The 16,175-nt window shown below is 42.6% G+C and overlaps 1 protein-coding gene across 1 annotated transcript in view; it reads right to left on the minus strand.

Annotated features, from left to right (window-relative positions):
- The window catches only part of LRP2 (low density lipoprotein receptor-related protein 2), a 191,394-nt gene extending 189,285 nt beyond the window's left edge, over positions 1-2,109 (minus strand). Inside the window, exons 1-2 of the mRNA XM_006867037.1 lie at positions 2,049-2,109; positions 204-398 (exon numbers count right to left, since the gene is read on the minus strand). Of these exons, the coding sequence (XP_006867099.1) occupies positions 204-398; positions 2,049-2,109 (256 nt within the window). The remainder of the gene's footprint in view (positions 1-203; positions 399-2,048) is intronic.
- Between the last annotated feature and the right edge of the window lie 14,066 nt (positions 2,110-16,175).

Consider the following 16,175-nt stretch of genomic DNA (forward strand, 5'->3'; position numbering starts at 1 on the left):
GGAGGGAAAGGGAAGGAGGGGCGCTCCCGCTAGCCGTTCGCTGGGCAACCTGAGCGCCCCAGCGGGAGCCGCTGCAGCGCCGCCGCCCTGCCCCCCGGCCCCTGCCCAGGCGCACTCCCCTCCGCCCTACTGCGGACTGGACTCAGTCACTACCCGGGAAGCTCCAGGCTCTGCGCGGGGCTGGGACAGGCTGGCGCGCTTACCTTCGCCGCTGGCCAACGATGCTAGGCAGACGGCAAACACCAGCAGCGGCGCGCACGCAGCCGCTGCCGTCCGGCACTGCATATCTGCGACGGTCTCCACGCGTGCCCGCCGCTGCCCGAGCCTCACAGTTCCTTCTCCGGGAGGTGGGCGCGCGTCGTACGTAGCACCAGCAGAGCCTTTGCTAGCAAGCTTTCCTTAGGCACGCACCGCGGTCTGCTCCCAATGACCCAAAGCCGGTCTGGACCCTCGAAGCATCCCGTTTTCTACCCGCGCCAGTCCCCACCCTCCAGGCAGAGTATAAAGCCCTTTAGACCCGACCGCCCCGGAACTAGCATGCGGGAATCCAGCGGGGCAGGCCCCCTGCCGCCCGACCCGCCCCCTGCACTTTGCAATGCTAGGAGGAGTTAGGACTCAACACACGCGCCCGCTCAAAATGCACGAGTCTCACGCACACCCATAAGTACTCGATTTCACACTGACATTGACGCACACACAGTGGCACACGCTCCACAGTGATTGACAAACAGCTACTCTTACACATGTACGCACACTCATCACAGGCACTCCTCAAACATACACGGGCACGCGCTGGCCTCTTCGCAGGATTCGCCTTAGCGCAGGAGTGGGTTAGGTGGTTCACAGAGGAGTCTGCCACAGACAGTCTTAGAAACCAAACCAAGAATGAAAAATAATGGAGAAGAGAAGAGAAAAGAAAACGGGAAACCGAGAAGAGAAAGGGTAGAGGGAAAGGAAAGAGTTAAGGAGCTACTGGAGAGATATTTCACCTCCATTCCTGGTCTGAAATCTGTTGGTTACCAAGATTTCCCTTGATAGGGTTGAAGCTACCAAGGTGGAGCTTTTAATAAAACGTTGAAGTAGGGGTTAGATCCCTGTTTGGCATTTTAAAACCACCACAACTACAAGTGTCAAGGATAAATCATACTTCTTACTAGTCTGCATTTGGGGAGCAATGCACTTTGAAGTAAAATAGAAAAGAATGAACTTCTCCGTGTGGATACCTCTTTATGTTGTTGTGAAATGCCGTCGAGTCGGTTCCCACCCATAGCGACCCTCTAGAGGGTTTCCGAGGAGTGGCTGGTGTGCTTGAACTGCCAACCTGGCGCATTAACCCACAGCGCCACACCAGGACTAAAAACAAGGAGTTCTGGGAACTCCTGCGGCACCCTTCTTTGAACACGCTGCCTTCAGAACGCTGAGAGTTAACCTTCTACTCGCCCTTAGTGACTCGATCTGAGCTGGTATATTACACTAGAGCCCACAGAAGAAAGGAGAGTTAGTGCAAACTATTACTCTGCCCTGGGAGCTCAATGTGAGAAGGTGGTTTTTGTAGGTCTGGAGCCAACCCAGAATCTACCATCCTAGCCCCTGATCTAACTTGGCTGCGGGACCTGAGAGTCCTGTCCTGGTCCCAGGAGGCCGTGGTCAACAGTCCTTTCTCACAACTAGAGGGTCAATGAAGGCAGATGCCCTGGGTACTGGTGACCACCCACCCCCAACCCCCACATCCAGCTGTGTCACAGACCTCCACGTCATCTCCAGAGGCAAGAACCTGCCAGTAACTGTCAGCCCCCTTTCCCTGGGCCTCTGCTGATCTTAAAGGTTCGAAGTTTCAATTGGCTTCGGGAATTGGTGCAATTTTGGTCAGGAGTTTAGACAGATGTCGGAATTGACTCCAGGCACTCAACAACAACATAGATGTTGTTTCTGATAGACAAGTAAAGGAGAAACGACACTTAAGAGCTCTGAGAAAGGACTGAGAGAATTCTTAGCTAGATTTGGAAATCCAGCTTTCTGCTCCGGCCAGTCTCTGGGACACTACTTGCCTCCTAGCACTGTGTTTGTGCGACGCCGAAAGAAGGACGGATTGGGGGCTAGAGGGGCCATGGGGCTGAGAAGTGAGGAGAGATGACTGGGGGGGGGGGGGCGCTGTAAGGAGCAGAGATGCTAGGCTCCAGTCTCCGCGGGTGATTTATGCCGGTTCAGGGAGGCCGGAGCGATGGTACGAGACTGCGCCGGGGTCACGACGTTGCAACGCCCGCCGGGGCCGCGCTGCATAGTCAATGAGCGTCTCCGCACCTCCGCGTTACAAAGAGCGGCTAGCGGGTGGGAGGGACAGAGGACCGCGCGCCGGAGGGCTGGGCTCCCTCTCAGCGTGTGCGTGGGCGTGAAAGCGCGCTAAGGTAGGCGGGCGCACAGGCACTAGCGAGGGTCAATGTAAAAGTGTGTGTGTGTGTGTGTGTGTGTGTGTGTGTGTGTGTGTGTGTGCGTGCGCGTGCGTGTGTGCTTTCTCTGTAGCAGCCGGGGCTCCAAACATTCCTTTCTGCACTGAAGGGTTTTCCTCATTATTGTTGTCTTTGTGTTCCAGTGTTGCCAACTTACTGGAATTCCTGACGTGGTTGCACAGCAGGGCTCAGGCTGAACGTAGCAGCCAGCTGCGTTTGTGTACTGGGCCAACCCTGCCCTTAATCCCAGAATAACTCAGGGGAAGGGGGGAAAGAAAAGAGAGGAAATCAGAGGAAAGGGAGCAAAAGGAGGATGGAGATGGGGACCGCCAACTGAGGAAAGGAAGGCCCATAATTAGCAACACTGTATGAAAATTCTCACATCGTACTCTTTTCCACTAGAAAATCCCCCTCTTTTTTTTTTTTTCCCCAGGCATTCTCAATCCCGTGAAACTTGAAAAAGCATCTTCTGCAGCCAAACATGTGTTAATCTCCAGAATCTGTACTTGAAAATTGCTTTTTGTTGGATGTGGCAGATTAAACCTGTGGACCAGCATCTGGGAAGGACCACGCTAATTTAATTGTGACTTAAACCAGCATTGTTTCTATATAATGCAAAAGTGTACATTTTTCCCCACATTTCGCTCTCAATAGTTGTATGCATATTACAGGACTTTACAGAACATTTAACCAAAGGAGACAGAGGAAAAAGTGCTGAAAAGTGAAGTTTATTCTAGAAAAGTTAGGTTAGTTGATTGCCTTGCTATTTGTTTTGGCTTCTGTGTGTTGTTTTACTTTTTCTTTCAACACCAAATTACTGGAAATATTTTCAGAACATCTGAATTAACTGCTGCTTCCTGCTTCAAATGGACATTACATTATAGCATCTCCTTCCGGTGAAATCCAACCCAAATCTGCATCCTGAGCACCATGGAACCAACTGCTCACTGGACCACTCCTATCCAATGTCCCAAAAATTCACACTCAACTGATGCAGCCGAAACCATGACCCTCCAGGCATCCTGATCTCAATGGAGCACCACCGTACTCCCCAGAGACCAAGTCAGAAATTTCTCATTCTTGGTCTTCCCTATTTACCCATAACAACAACAACAACAACATGTGTAATCAACCGTCAAAGTCTGTTAGCTCAAATTCCTCAATCTACTTATTTGTCTCCCAAATCCACCCACCTCTCTCACCTGAATTATAGCAAAAAATTATCGTGGACTTCTTGTTGTCAGTTTTGCCCACTCCCATGTAAATGATCCAAAGTGATATTTCCATCAGAGAAGTCCTTTCAAATAGAAACCATTAGTTTATTTAATCAATTTGCTAGGTCACAAGTATTATTTTCAAGTGAGTTGAAACAAAATAGAAACTAAGATAACTCTTAATACAAAAAAAAAAGGCATTTGTTTTCATAAAACTTATATTTCAGTTCTGCATGCATATATAGTAGGGGCTTCAAAAAGTTCTTGGGAAAATGCCATTATCTTTTCATTCTATTTTCTGTGAACTTTTTGAAGTTTCCTTGTATGTGTGTGTGTGTGTGTGTGTGTGTGATAGGTAAGGTTTTGTATCACCTGGGCCAGGATTCTCAGTGGTTTGACAGTTGAGATGTAGTTATCTCCATGATGAGATCTAATATAATGCAATTAACTCTATGATGATGTCAGCTATGAGCAGCCAATCAATTGAAAGGACATTTCCTTGGGATTGTGGACTATCTCCAATATATTAGACAGACACTCGGGCAAAGCTTGCTTGCTCTCTGCTGAGTCTGGACCTTGCATCTGGCTCATCTTCTGACCTCCAGTTCTTTGGACTTAAACCAGAAGCCTGCTATTATTGTTGTTGTTAGGTGCCATCGAGTCAGTGCCAACTTATAGTGACCCTATGCACAGCATAATGAAACTTTGCCCGATCCTGGGCCAACCTCACTATTGTTGCCATGCTTGAGCCCATTGATGATGCCACTTAGTCAATCCATCTCACTGGGGGTCTTCCTCTTTTTCTCTCACCCTCCACCTTACCAAACATGATATTCGTCTCTAGCGACTGGTCCCGCCTGACAATATGTCTGAAGTATGAGAGACAAAGTTTGGCCATCTTGGCCTCCAAGGAGCACTCTGGCTGCACTTCTTACAAAACAGATCTATTGGTTCTTTTGGCAGCCCATGGCACTTTCAGTATTCTCCTCCAACACCACAACTCAAAGGCATCAATTCTTCTACGGTCTTCCTTATTCACTGTCCAACTTTCGCATGCATATGAGGTTATTGAAAATACCATGGCTTGAGTCAGGCACACCTTAGTCCTCAAGCTGGCATCTTTGCTCTTCAGCACTTTAAAAAGGTCTTGTGCAGCAGATTTGCCTAATGCAATAAGTCATTTGATTTCTACGGTCTTCCTTATTTACTGTTCAACTTCCACATGCATATGCGGTTATTGAAAATACCATGGCTTTGGTCAGGTGCATCTTAGTCCTCAAGCTGACATCTTTGCTTTTCAACACTTTAAAAAGGTCTTGTGCAGCAGATTTTCCTAATGCAATGCATAGTTAGATTTCTTGACTGCTGCTTCCGTGAGTGTTGACAGTTGTCCCAAGAAGAATGAAGTCCTTGACAACTTCAATCTTTTCTCCATTGATAAGAATGTTGTCTTGTCTGTCAGTTTGTCGTACTGTGGTGGCTTGTGAGTTGCTGTGATTCTGAAACCTATGCCACCAATATTTTAAATACCAGCAGGGTCACCCATGGTGGACAGGTTTCAGATGAGCTTCCAGATGAAGACAGACTAGGAAGAAGGAGTGACGAACTACTTCTGAACATTTAGTTACTGAAAACCTTATGAATAGCAGAGAAACACTGTGATCTGCTCTATTACCTGCTAAACCTGGAAGTCTTAAGCCTGCCTTCTTACCTGCTGGACCTGCCTGCCTGCCTGCCTCTCTTCTGCCCTCCTTACCTGCCTGCCTGTTGATTTTGGTTCATCTGACCCAGACTTGGGACTCTCCCACATCTACAACCGTGTGAGCCATTTCCTTGATATTAACTTTTCTTTATATATACATAAGGAGCTCTGGTAACATAGTGGATTATGAGCTGGGCTACTAACTGCAAGGTTAGCAGTTCAAGTCTACCAGCTGCTCAGCAGGAGAATGATGAGGTGTTCTGTTCCCGTGAAGATATACAGCCTCAGAAACCCTATGGAGGATCACTATGAGTCGGAACCAACTCTGTGGCACACAACCACCACCACCACATATAAGTTTCACTGGTTTTGCATCTATAGAGAACACAGCAAAAAGACACTGTGTAACCATACAAAGTATATTTCTAATTATGTATCTCAATAACTTATTAGTAAAAAAGGGAAAATAGTAACTTTAAGAGGAGAAAATCAACAGACACCATATTGACCAAATTATCAGTTAACATAACAATCAAAGTGAACATGAGACAAGTTAATATCTTGTGCCTGCTGATACAATACAGCAGTACTCCTGTGATATCCCTGCCCAAAATGCATAACCTGAATCTAATCATGAAAACATCACACCAGCCCAAATTGAGGGACAGTCTACAAATCCCTACCTGTTTCTTCAAAACATGGCAAGGTCATGAAAGACAAAGAAAGATTGAAGGAGACTAAAAGAGATTCGACAACTAAGTGCAATGCACAGAGTTGGATTGGACCAGAGAGTGAGGGGGGAAAAAAAGCTATAAAGGATACAATTGGGAAAATCAGAAACATTTCAATGTGAACTATGAATTGGATATTAATAGTTTTGTTGATGTTTATTTTTTTTTATATTAATGACTGTAAAGTAGTGGTTATTAAAGAGAATATCCTGTTATTAGAAAATATGTCCTGAGGCATTTAGATATGATTTTGCAACTTACTCTCAAATGATTCGGAAACATTTTAAAGTGTGTGTTGTATGAGAATGTATGCACTAGGAAGAGAAAGAGAATTATAGAGCAAGTGGACAAGGGTAGATGAGAGCTTCTTATGCTATTCTTACATTTCTGTAAGTTTAAAACTGTATTAAAATTCTTGAAAAACTTTGAAACCTTTAAAGAAAACTTGAAAAATTGGCATTGGTCATAAGTTGGTGGTTATGTGCCGTGGAGTTGGTTCTGACTCATAGTGACCCTGTAAGGGTTTCCAAGGCTGTAAATCTTTATGGGAGCAGAAATCCTCATCTTTCTCCCACGGAACAGCTGGTAGTTTCTAACTGCTGACCTTGCGATTTGCAGCCCAATTCATAACCACTACATTACCAGAGCTCCTTGGTCATAAGTTACACAAGGGCGATTCCTCTATTATCTCCCAATGTTTATTCTTATTGTTGTTGGTGTTGTTTTTATGTGCCGTGGAGTCGGTTCTGACTTGTAGTGTCCCTGTACAGGGTTTCCAAGGCTGTAAATCTTTACAGGAGCAGAAAGCCTCAGTCTTCTCCCACAGAACAGCTGGTAGTTTTGAACTGCTGACTGTAAGATTAGCAGTCCGATTCGTAACCACTACACTACCAGAGCTCCTTTACTCCCTCTATTTAGAACATCCTCCACTTTCAACGCTATTAATTCCTATTCGCTATTCTCGTCTGATGTAAACACTTTTCTTCCTCCAGGATACTTTCTCTAACCCTTTCTACTGACTTAGGAGACACTCCTGAATGTGCCTCCCCAGCTCTCATTACTTCCCTCAAGTCAGCACCTGCCACAGTTTTTATGTTTCCTTGGCTCTTCTCCCCACTGAAGCCAGAACAATGCTTTCTCATCAATGAATTGACCATATCATTCCCCTGATTATAACCCTTCAAAGTTTCCCATTATTCCTGAATTGTTGTTAAGTGTCGTCAAGTCGGTTCCAACTAGTAGGACCATGTACAGAGTTTCCATGGAGCATCTGATGGGTTTGAACCACTGACCTTAAAGTTAGCAGTCCAGTGCTTATCCTACAGTGCCTGAATAGAATCCACAAATGTTAGCCTGGCCTATGAGCCCCTGCAGGATCTGGCCTCTGAATATCTCTGCAGTCTCATGTGACAGTCCAACAATACTTGTTTCCACTCAGTTTCTCAAACATACTGCAGGTAGTCCCTGACTTATAACATATTCATTCAAGTTATGAAGAAACACTTGTAGGGCCCTGCTTTTCTGTGTGTGTACATCTTATCTTTAGTAGTGTATACTACATGCCATTACAGTGCATAATTTGCTAGTGATACCATTCTCAGATATAATGTTTCCAACCTCCAAAGATCAATATAAATCAGATGTCTAAAGGTACTGAGTCCTGGTGTGGTGCTGTGGGTTAATGCTCTGGACTGCAAAGTCATTTGAACTGCAAAGTTGGCAGTTCAAGCTCACCAGCTGCTCCTTGGAAACCCTATACAGGGTCACTATGGGTCAGAACCAACTCGATGGCACTTATCAACAAAGGTACTGATGTGGCACTGCAGGATAGTACGATGGACCACAAGGTCAGTTTGAACTGCAAGGTTGGTGGCTCAAATCAACAGTGGCTCCTCAGAAATCCTATACAGGGTCACTATGGGTTGGAACTGTCTCAATGGCACTTAACAATAAAGATACTGATAACAAAAGGCAATAATGAAAACTTTTTTTAAATGAGGCATTAGACTTAAGTCAGAACTGACTTATGACAGAGTTGTTGGAACTGAACCCCAAAGGAAGTTGGGGGCTACCTCTATATGTTTCCCAGCCTCAAAGGTGAGATTAAGAAGTCTGAATGAGAGAATCAGAGATTCATGGGGCTGCCTAAGTTTCTGATGACTCTCTTCATCTGATTCCTAACCTAGGAATCCTCTTTTGGATTGAGCAAATTTGAGAGACCTCAGCTTGCAAAACACAAAGACAAACTGAAACCATCTGTAAAATGTGTTCAAAGGACATCTATGCAGCTCACCTATCAGGCAGCCCCAGTAGGCTTCTGATATAATAACAGCAACAAATCTACAGGAGAAAGGCATAGTATTTATGGCACTGTGGTATTTTGTGGGTTTTTTGTTTGTTTGTTTTGATTTGAAGTCTTTTCTTTCATTTGTGTTTTTTACAACTTTTGACTTAATGACCTCAAGATCAGGCCCTAGGCCATATGCCTGTGGCTGCTGGGCTGCCAAGGTCAAGAAAGCCACAAGGATACCTAAGGAACCAACTAGTACAGCAACAATACTTTCCAAACCAAAAATGGAGACACCAGATATAATGGGGCAAGGGAATCCTCCTGATTTGCAGATATCACTATATACAATGTATTGATATCACTTTGTGGCCTTTTGGCTAAGACCAAATATGAACCTGTGAAACATCATGGCACATAACAGGAACTCTAACAAGTCTCTAACTTGAAAAAAGTTACACAACATTAAGACTTTCCTGGAAAAAAAATCAGAAGCTAATGACCCCATCACAGGTAGGTTCTGGAGTCAGTTGAGGCACAGTGTTCTGATGATGCCAAGACCAAAGTCAAGACCAAGTGCAGGGGTAATTCTTAAGAGTGAAGCAAAGAAGGCTAGGAGTTCAGTTGTTAGCAGCTGTCAGTTCTGCATTGACTCATGATGATCTTGTGCACAAGAGCAGGGCAGTCCTGCACCATCCCCACAATTACTTGAGCATCAGCCCGTTGTGATCCATACAGTTTTCAATGGCTGGTTTTCAGAAGTAGATTGTCAGGTCCTTCTTCCTAGCCTGTGTTAGTCTGAAACTCCATTAACATCTTTTCAGCATCATAGGAACACACAAGCGTCCATTGACAGATGGGTAATGGTTGGTTGCACATAAGGTTCATTGGCCGGGATAGTACATGGAAAGTCAGAAATCTACCATGTAATCACCACTGCCCTTAAGAATTCATTAGCTGTGCCAAATGATTAGCTTCATTGCATTTAAACTCTGCTTCCTTAGGAGCAACTTTTAAAGATAAAGGTCAGTAGAAAAGTCTGGCTGGGTTTCTGAAGGGTCAGTTCCACAGTCTGCATCTTATCTCAGGAAAGGGCTGGAGGTTGTGGAAAGGTGTGTGGTAAGTACTAGTGTATGCATGAATAAATAGTTTGCATAAAGTCAGAATGTATGCTTTTTCTACAAAAACCAGTTACATATAAACTCAGCTTTCGTTGTCCATAGGTTTAGGTGCATGCACCTGAACTCAGCCAGTATCCACATCCTGGTCTGTCTTGTTCACCACCAATACCTAGAACATACATGGATAGTAGGCCCTCAAAAATGCTTGGCACATGAATGAATGAAATAAAGCAGCATAAATTCTGCATTCACATGAATCCAAAATGAATACCATACTGAGAGGACCTTACCTGATCCAACTTATGTGGAAGAGATTTGGAGATCTTAAGCACCACAGAAAACACCCTCAGGGTATCTTAGAGTCTTATCTTCTCCATAGCAATACCTGGCTTTAGAACCTACAACTTATCCTTCCAATTTGAATTAAAATAGGAAAGTATTTCTCAAATGTTCCTAAGGGGCATCTGGTGACAACATTTTTGGTTGTCTCATCTGGAGGGTTCTACTATCATCTAATAAATATTCTACAATGTACAGGATAAACCCCACTACAAATATTTCAGTAGTGCAAGACTCAGAAACCTGAAGGAAAGCAATCAAATGGGTTACGACAACAAAATCTTAAAGGTGGATTTCAGAACTCTAGGTCAAAAGCAGAATTAGTAAATCCATTTAAAAACCACTTCCTTGAAGTCCAAGTGAGAGGATTCTTCTGCATAGGACATTTATTTGTCTCGTCTCCCCCATCTACTTATTTATTCAATCATTACTTTATGCCAATTTGAACTCATGGATATTTGTTTTATACTTTGGTTTATGAAAGAGGGTTTCAAAAAGTTTATGGAACAAATGAAGTTGAGAGGTACTGGAATTTCCACAAACTTTTTGAAGCCTCCTCATAATCCAATACTACTTTATTTTATTACTCAGATTGTTCCAGATTTCACCATTGGGATCTCTTTCAGTTGGCTCTAATGTCTCTTCAACATACATCCATTATTTTGTGGAAGGTTTTGTTTTGCCTTTGTTTTTTGTTTTCTTTTCTTTTGGGCAATTCTTTAGTGAAAGGATGGCTAGTTCTGTCTGTTTTTTAAAAGCATACACACACACACACACACACAGGATGAGCCATATTGAAAGACAAACTGAGAAAATATGTTGTTTACATCTGTGGCACTGAAGAATAATATACTGGACCGCAAGGTCAGTTTGAACCACCAGGTCAGTAGCTCCTCATAAACCTTATACAGGGTCCCTATGAGTCAGAACCAAATTTACAACACTTAGCAGCAACATAACCCCAAAAGGCTAATATACTAATATAGAAAAAAACTTGAAAATAAAAATAAAAAACAAATAAGAATACCACACTAAAAAAGATGATCTGACAACAAAAAAGCTATTTTTGTAGTTTTTAATATGTTATAAGCCTCAGTTCAAGTTTCTCCTTGGCAGAAAGATGTAGCAGTCTGCTTCTATAAAGATTACAGTCTTGGAAACCCTATGGGGCAATCTACTCTGCTCTATATAGGGTCACTATGAATCAATGAGTTTGGGGGGTTTTGTTTTGTTTTGTTTTAGACATAGCTCAGTTTTTTAAAATGAATATCAACTTATTTAATCCTTACAGCAACTCTGTGAAGTAGGTACTATAGTTATTCTTATTTTATTGGTAAGGAAACTTAAGTCCAGAAAGGGAAGTGATTTTCTCAGGGTCACACAGGTAGTTAGCAGATCTGGAATTTGATCCCAGTTTCATCAACTCCAGAGTATCTTATCTTGAAGTACTTTCCCTGAAGGTAGAGCCATGATACAAAACGTGTGTCAATGCAATTATTATTATTTATTAAAACTTTTTTTGGCAATTGAGTGAAGGTTTACAGAGCAGATCATCTGTTTTACATTCAGCAAATCATATACTGTATCTCATTACAATGATCGCAATCCCCTCCATGTACCAACAGTTAACTGTATTTACGTCTATTCACTTTACCTGTATTCTCCCCATGTCTCCTGCTACCTCCATTTTACTTTTGCTAATCTCCCTATTGTTGTATACTGCCCTCCCAGTCCCCGTGTTAACATATGTCTACACTCTAGCCATGAATAGTTTCCTTCCCCGCTACCTCCTATAATCATTATAGATCCTTTTTTTTTTTTTTAATCAAGAAAACTACTTCTTAACTTTTCCCAACACCAGTCTCATACAATATTTGTCCTTTTGTGATGCACTAATTTCACTCAGCATAATATCCTATAGGTCCATCCATGCTGTGAGTTGTTCATCATTATTCTTCAACACTGCATAGTATTCACTGTGTATATGTATCAAAGTTTGTTTAATCATTCTTCTGCTGATGGCCATTTAGGCTGTCTCCATTATTTTGATGTGGCTCTTGTGGATAGCATACTCGAGGATCCTGTTTTCTAATCCTCTATGCTCTTTCTGTCTCTTGACTGGTACATTTAGTCCCTTTACATTCAGTGCTCTGGTAGCGTAGTGGTTACGAACTGGGCTGCGAACCTTAAGGCCAGCGGTTTGAAACTACCAGCCGCTCCACGGGAGAAAGATGAGGCTTTCTACTCCCGTAAGGATTTACACCCTCGGAAACCCTGTACAGGGTCGCTATGGGTCAGAACCGACTTGACGGCACTTAACAATAACACATTCAGTGCAGTTATCAATAGGTGTGAATCAGTCGCTGTCCTTTTGCTATGTGGTTTTTGTGTGTGTGTGTGATGCTGCTAGTTTCTTTGTTCCACATAATTTTATGCACTGAATTCATTTTGCTTGTGGGTTTCCTTTTCATTATCTTCATTTCTATTGTATAAATATTTCTGATTTTCTTCTTTATTTTCAGATGAAGGTATATTCATTTTCTTTGAGATTGCCCTATAATTTATTAATTTTCCCCATATAAAACAGTCTGTTTTATCTTGAAATGTACTTGACTTCCTTGCTATATAGAAGCTCTGTATCTACACTATTCCCTCTCATTGCTTTGTAGTAGACTTGATTATAAATCAATATCTCTGGTTTCTTATTTTCAGTCTTGTAGATTTTTTTTTACTTTAAATACTTCTGTAACTGGATTGAGTTCTGGATGGTACTGTTATGTTCATCTTAGGTTTTTGTCTGCTGTTGTTGGTTCTCAGCCAAAGAACAACCTTTAGTAATTTTTGTAAAGTTGGTCTGGTGAGTACAAATTCCTTTAATTTCTCTTTATCAGGAAATGTCCCAATTTCACCATCATGTGTCATGAGGGACAGTTTTGCTTGTTCTTGGATGGCAATCTTTTTCTCTCAGAGTTTTGTGTATGTCATCCCGTTGTATTCTTGCCTGCATAGTTTCTTCTGAGATATCAAAGTTTATTCTTATTGGTTCTTCTTTGTAGGTAATTCTTACTTTTCTTGAGTTGCTCCCAGGATTCTTTCCTCGTCTTTGGTTTTGGAAAGTTTGACTATGATATGTCTTGTTGATTTTCTTTGGGGATATATCCTATTGGGTGGGGGTTTGTTCAGCTTCCCATATGCTTGTCTTCTCATTTTTCATGATATTGTTAGAAGGTTTCTTCTAACAATTCCTCGACAACTTTCTCTGTGCCTTTTACTGTCTTTCCCTGTTCTGGAATTCCAATCACCCATAAGTTGCTGCTCTTCATAGTGTCCCATATAACTCAGGCTTTCTTAAGATTTTTTCGTTCTTTTTTCTGATTGTTCTTCTACATACTAGTACTGAGAGATTTATCTTCATGTACACTAATTTGGGTTTCCATTGCTTCAAATCTACTCCTTTACCCTTTCAATATATTGTCCATTTCTGAAATCTTAGATTAATCTTCTGAATTTCTAATAGATGTTTTTGTATTGCTTCAAATTTTGCAATTATTTTGTCTGTTTGTTCTCATAGAGTTTTCCTGTATTCTTCTAAAGTTTTTTCGTTTTGTTCTGTGTTCTCCTTGCTTTCCTTGATCTTTCTGTCAATTCTTTGAATGTATCTAAATATCATTATTTTGAATTATTTTTCTGTTAGTTCCACTACCAGGTCTCTCTCAGAAATGTACTTTGGCTCTGCGTCTTGGTCATTTGTTTGAGTCATTCTCTGTTGCTTGTTGGTGTGGATTAAAATCGCCTGTTGTCTCCAGGGCATTGTGATGTTGTTGTATTTGTTATTTAATTGGTGATTGTATATTGGTGTGTTCTTAGCTTCCCACCAACTGTCTCCTAGGGGTGTAGTTATAGAAGAGTGTGCACCATTATCTGTGCACTTCATTTTAGGGTGGGTTTCCTTGGCATTGGCAGCTGTCTATCATAGATCAAATGGTAGAGGAATTGGTATTGGTTCTTGCCCAGTGGATGGAATTTCAGGGGATATGGTTGTGGTTGGGCTGTATGAGCACAGTTGCTGTCTTCTACTGATGGAAAGAGAAAATTGTCCTTCCCTTCCCCCCACCCCCACATACACAAGAAAATAAAACCAAATAAGCAAACAAAGAAGCAACAAAGAAAAGAGAAAAAATAAATGAAAACAGGCAGCAAACAGAAAAAAATATATAATAGCTAAAAAGAGAAAATAAGGATGGGAGAATGGCACTATGGAAGAGAAAATAGAAGACAGGAATTTAAAAAAAAACTTTGGAAAAAAAAACAGAGAAAGGGAAGATGAAAAGAGAAAGAATAGAGCATAGTAAAAAAAGATCAAAAGAAGGGGGGGAAGAGGGGAAATAAGAAACAGAAAAGAAGAAGTATAAACAAAAGCAGAGACAGAAAGGACAAAATTCAAACAGGTATAAAGAGAAAGAGAAAAAAGGAGAAGCCAACAAAACAATGAGAGAAGAAAGCCAAAAACAAAAAGCTCTCAGTGCAGCTGTTATTCCCAGAAAGAAAACTCAGGGGTGGGGCTGCAGCCAGAGATGGATGCAGGAGGGATGGCCCTAGGTGGAGTTCCTATAGGCCTTCTTGTTGTTGTTGTTATGTGCCGTGGAGTCGGTTCCGACTCATAGCGAACCTGTACAGGGTTTCCAAGGCTGTAAATCTTTACGGGAGCAGAAAACCTCATCTTTCTTCCGTGGAACAGCTGTAGTTTCAAACTGCTGTCCCTGAGATTCGCAGCCCGTTTCGTAACCACTATGCTACCAGAGCTCCTTTCCTATAGGCCTAGGTATTATCTATATTCAGGACACTCAATAAGGAAGTGGTTTGTGGAGGCTGGTTTCAAAGTCTGTAAGACCACAGGGCAGCTCAGGGCAGGGTGGCTGGTTATGAGAGCTTCTGCTAGACTAATGCTGGTCTATGGAGTCCTGGTGTGGTGCTGCAGGTTAATGCACTGGACTGCAAGGTCAGACTGAACAGCAAGGTTGGCAGTTCAAGCTCACCAGCTGCTCCTCAGAAGCCCTGCATAGGGTCATTATGGATCCGAACCGACTTGATGGCACTTAAAAACAACAATGCTGGTCTGGTGGCTCTGTGGGTTCTGTAGGTTTGGAGCCAAGCCCTCCTGAATCCAGGCACCAATGCGCTGCAGCCAGCCCCTGACTCACACTGGCATGGCTCCCAACCACATAGCTCCGAACACCAAGAGAGCAGGGTCTGTGCTGAGGGTGGATTAGGGTGGGAGCTGTTCACACCTCTGGTAGCCAGGGGAGCATGGGGATAAAGAAGGAATTGCACCTTTCCTATTGCCTGTGTGAATCTGTGCTGCCAGACCACCTTCTGCTCACAAAAGTCTGAGATGGTCATGCTGCCTCTGGCCAGTTGTTCATCAGTCAGAGTCAGTCTCCCTCCCTCACTGTCCCTGCTCAGCTTCTCCACCCAGCAAGCACTCAATCCACTTCTCTAAGCCTTCCTCTGAAGTTCAGGGTTCTAGGATTTTCATCTGTGTCTGTTTCTTTGATCTCTTGTTTATGATAAGCACTGGACTGCAAACCATAAAATCTGCAGTTTGAGCCTGTCAGCCACTCCCCAGGAGAAAGATGAGGTTTTTTGCTTCTGCAAAGATTTGAAACCTCAGAAACCCTATACAGGGTTGCTATGTGTCAGAACCAATTCCAAGGCACTTAACAACAACAAATCTTTGCTATGGAGTGTCCATGTAGACTCTGCCTAGTCTGCCATCTTGCCATAAGGGAAAAAAGCTATTTAATTATTTAAGAAGTAACTCCAGATAATAGTAATGAGGAATCAAGAGAGTAAGACAGGGAAAAAGGAAAAACCTTATTATTATTATGGGTACCTGGGGCTCATTCTAGCATCTTCTAAAGAGGGATACAATTAGCTACATGAGGATCAGCTAGGAGAAGTATTTATCAATCAGCTTCCATTCCTTATTGGTTGAGTTATCCACAGGGGCATCAAGTTCCCTGTAACCTGTGCATGCCAAGTCTATCAGTGTCTAAAGCAATGCAAAAGCTCCAAGCAAAGAGCAAAAAATATGCCAAGGGTATAGCTTCCAGTTTAAGGTACGTTTAAACCCATATGAATAGCCTAAGCCACCAGGCAGTGTCATACCTCATTGTTCAGTGGTAGGCTTACTACGTTCCCTCAGAATCAAGTCTCTGGAAATCAGGACCTCTAATCCAGCAGCTTTCAGTATGGATTACATCTCAACATATAGAAAACAAAAATCCTCACCACTGGACCAATAAACAACATTCTTATCAATGGAGAAAAGACT

Source organism: Chrysochloris asiatica, unplaced genomic scaffold, assembly GCF_000296735.1.
Source record: "Chrysochloris asiatica unplaced genomic scaffold, ChrAsi1.0 scaffold00099, whole genome shotgun sequence".
Lineage (NCBI taxonomy): Eukaryota > Metazoa > Chordata > Mammalia > Afrosoricida > Chrysochloridae > Chrysochloris > Chrysochloris asiatica.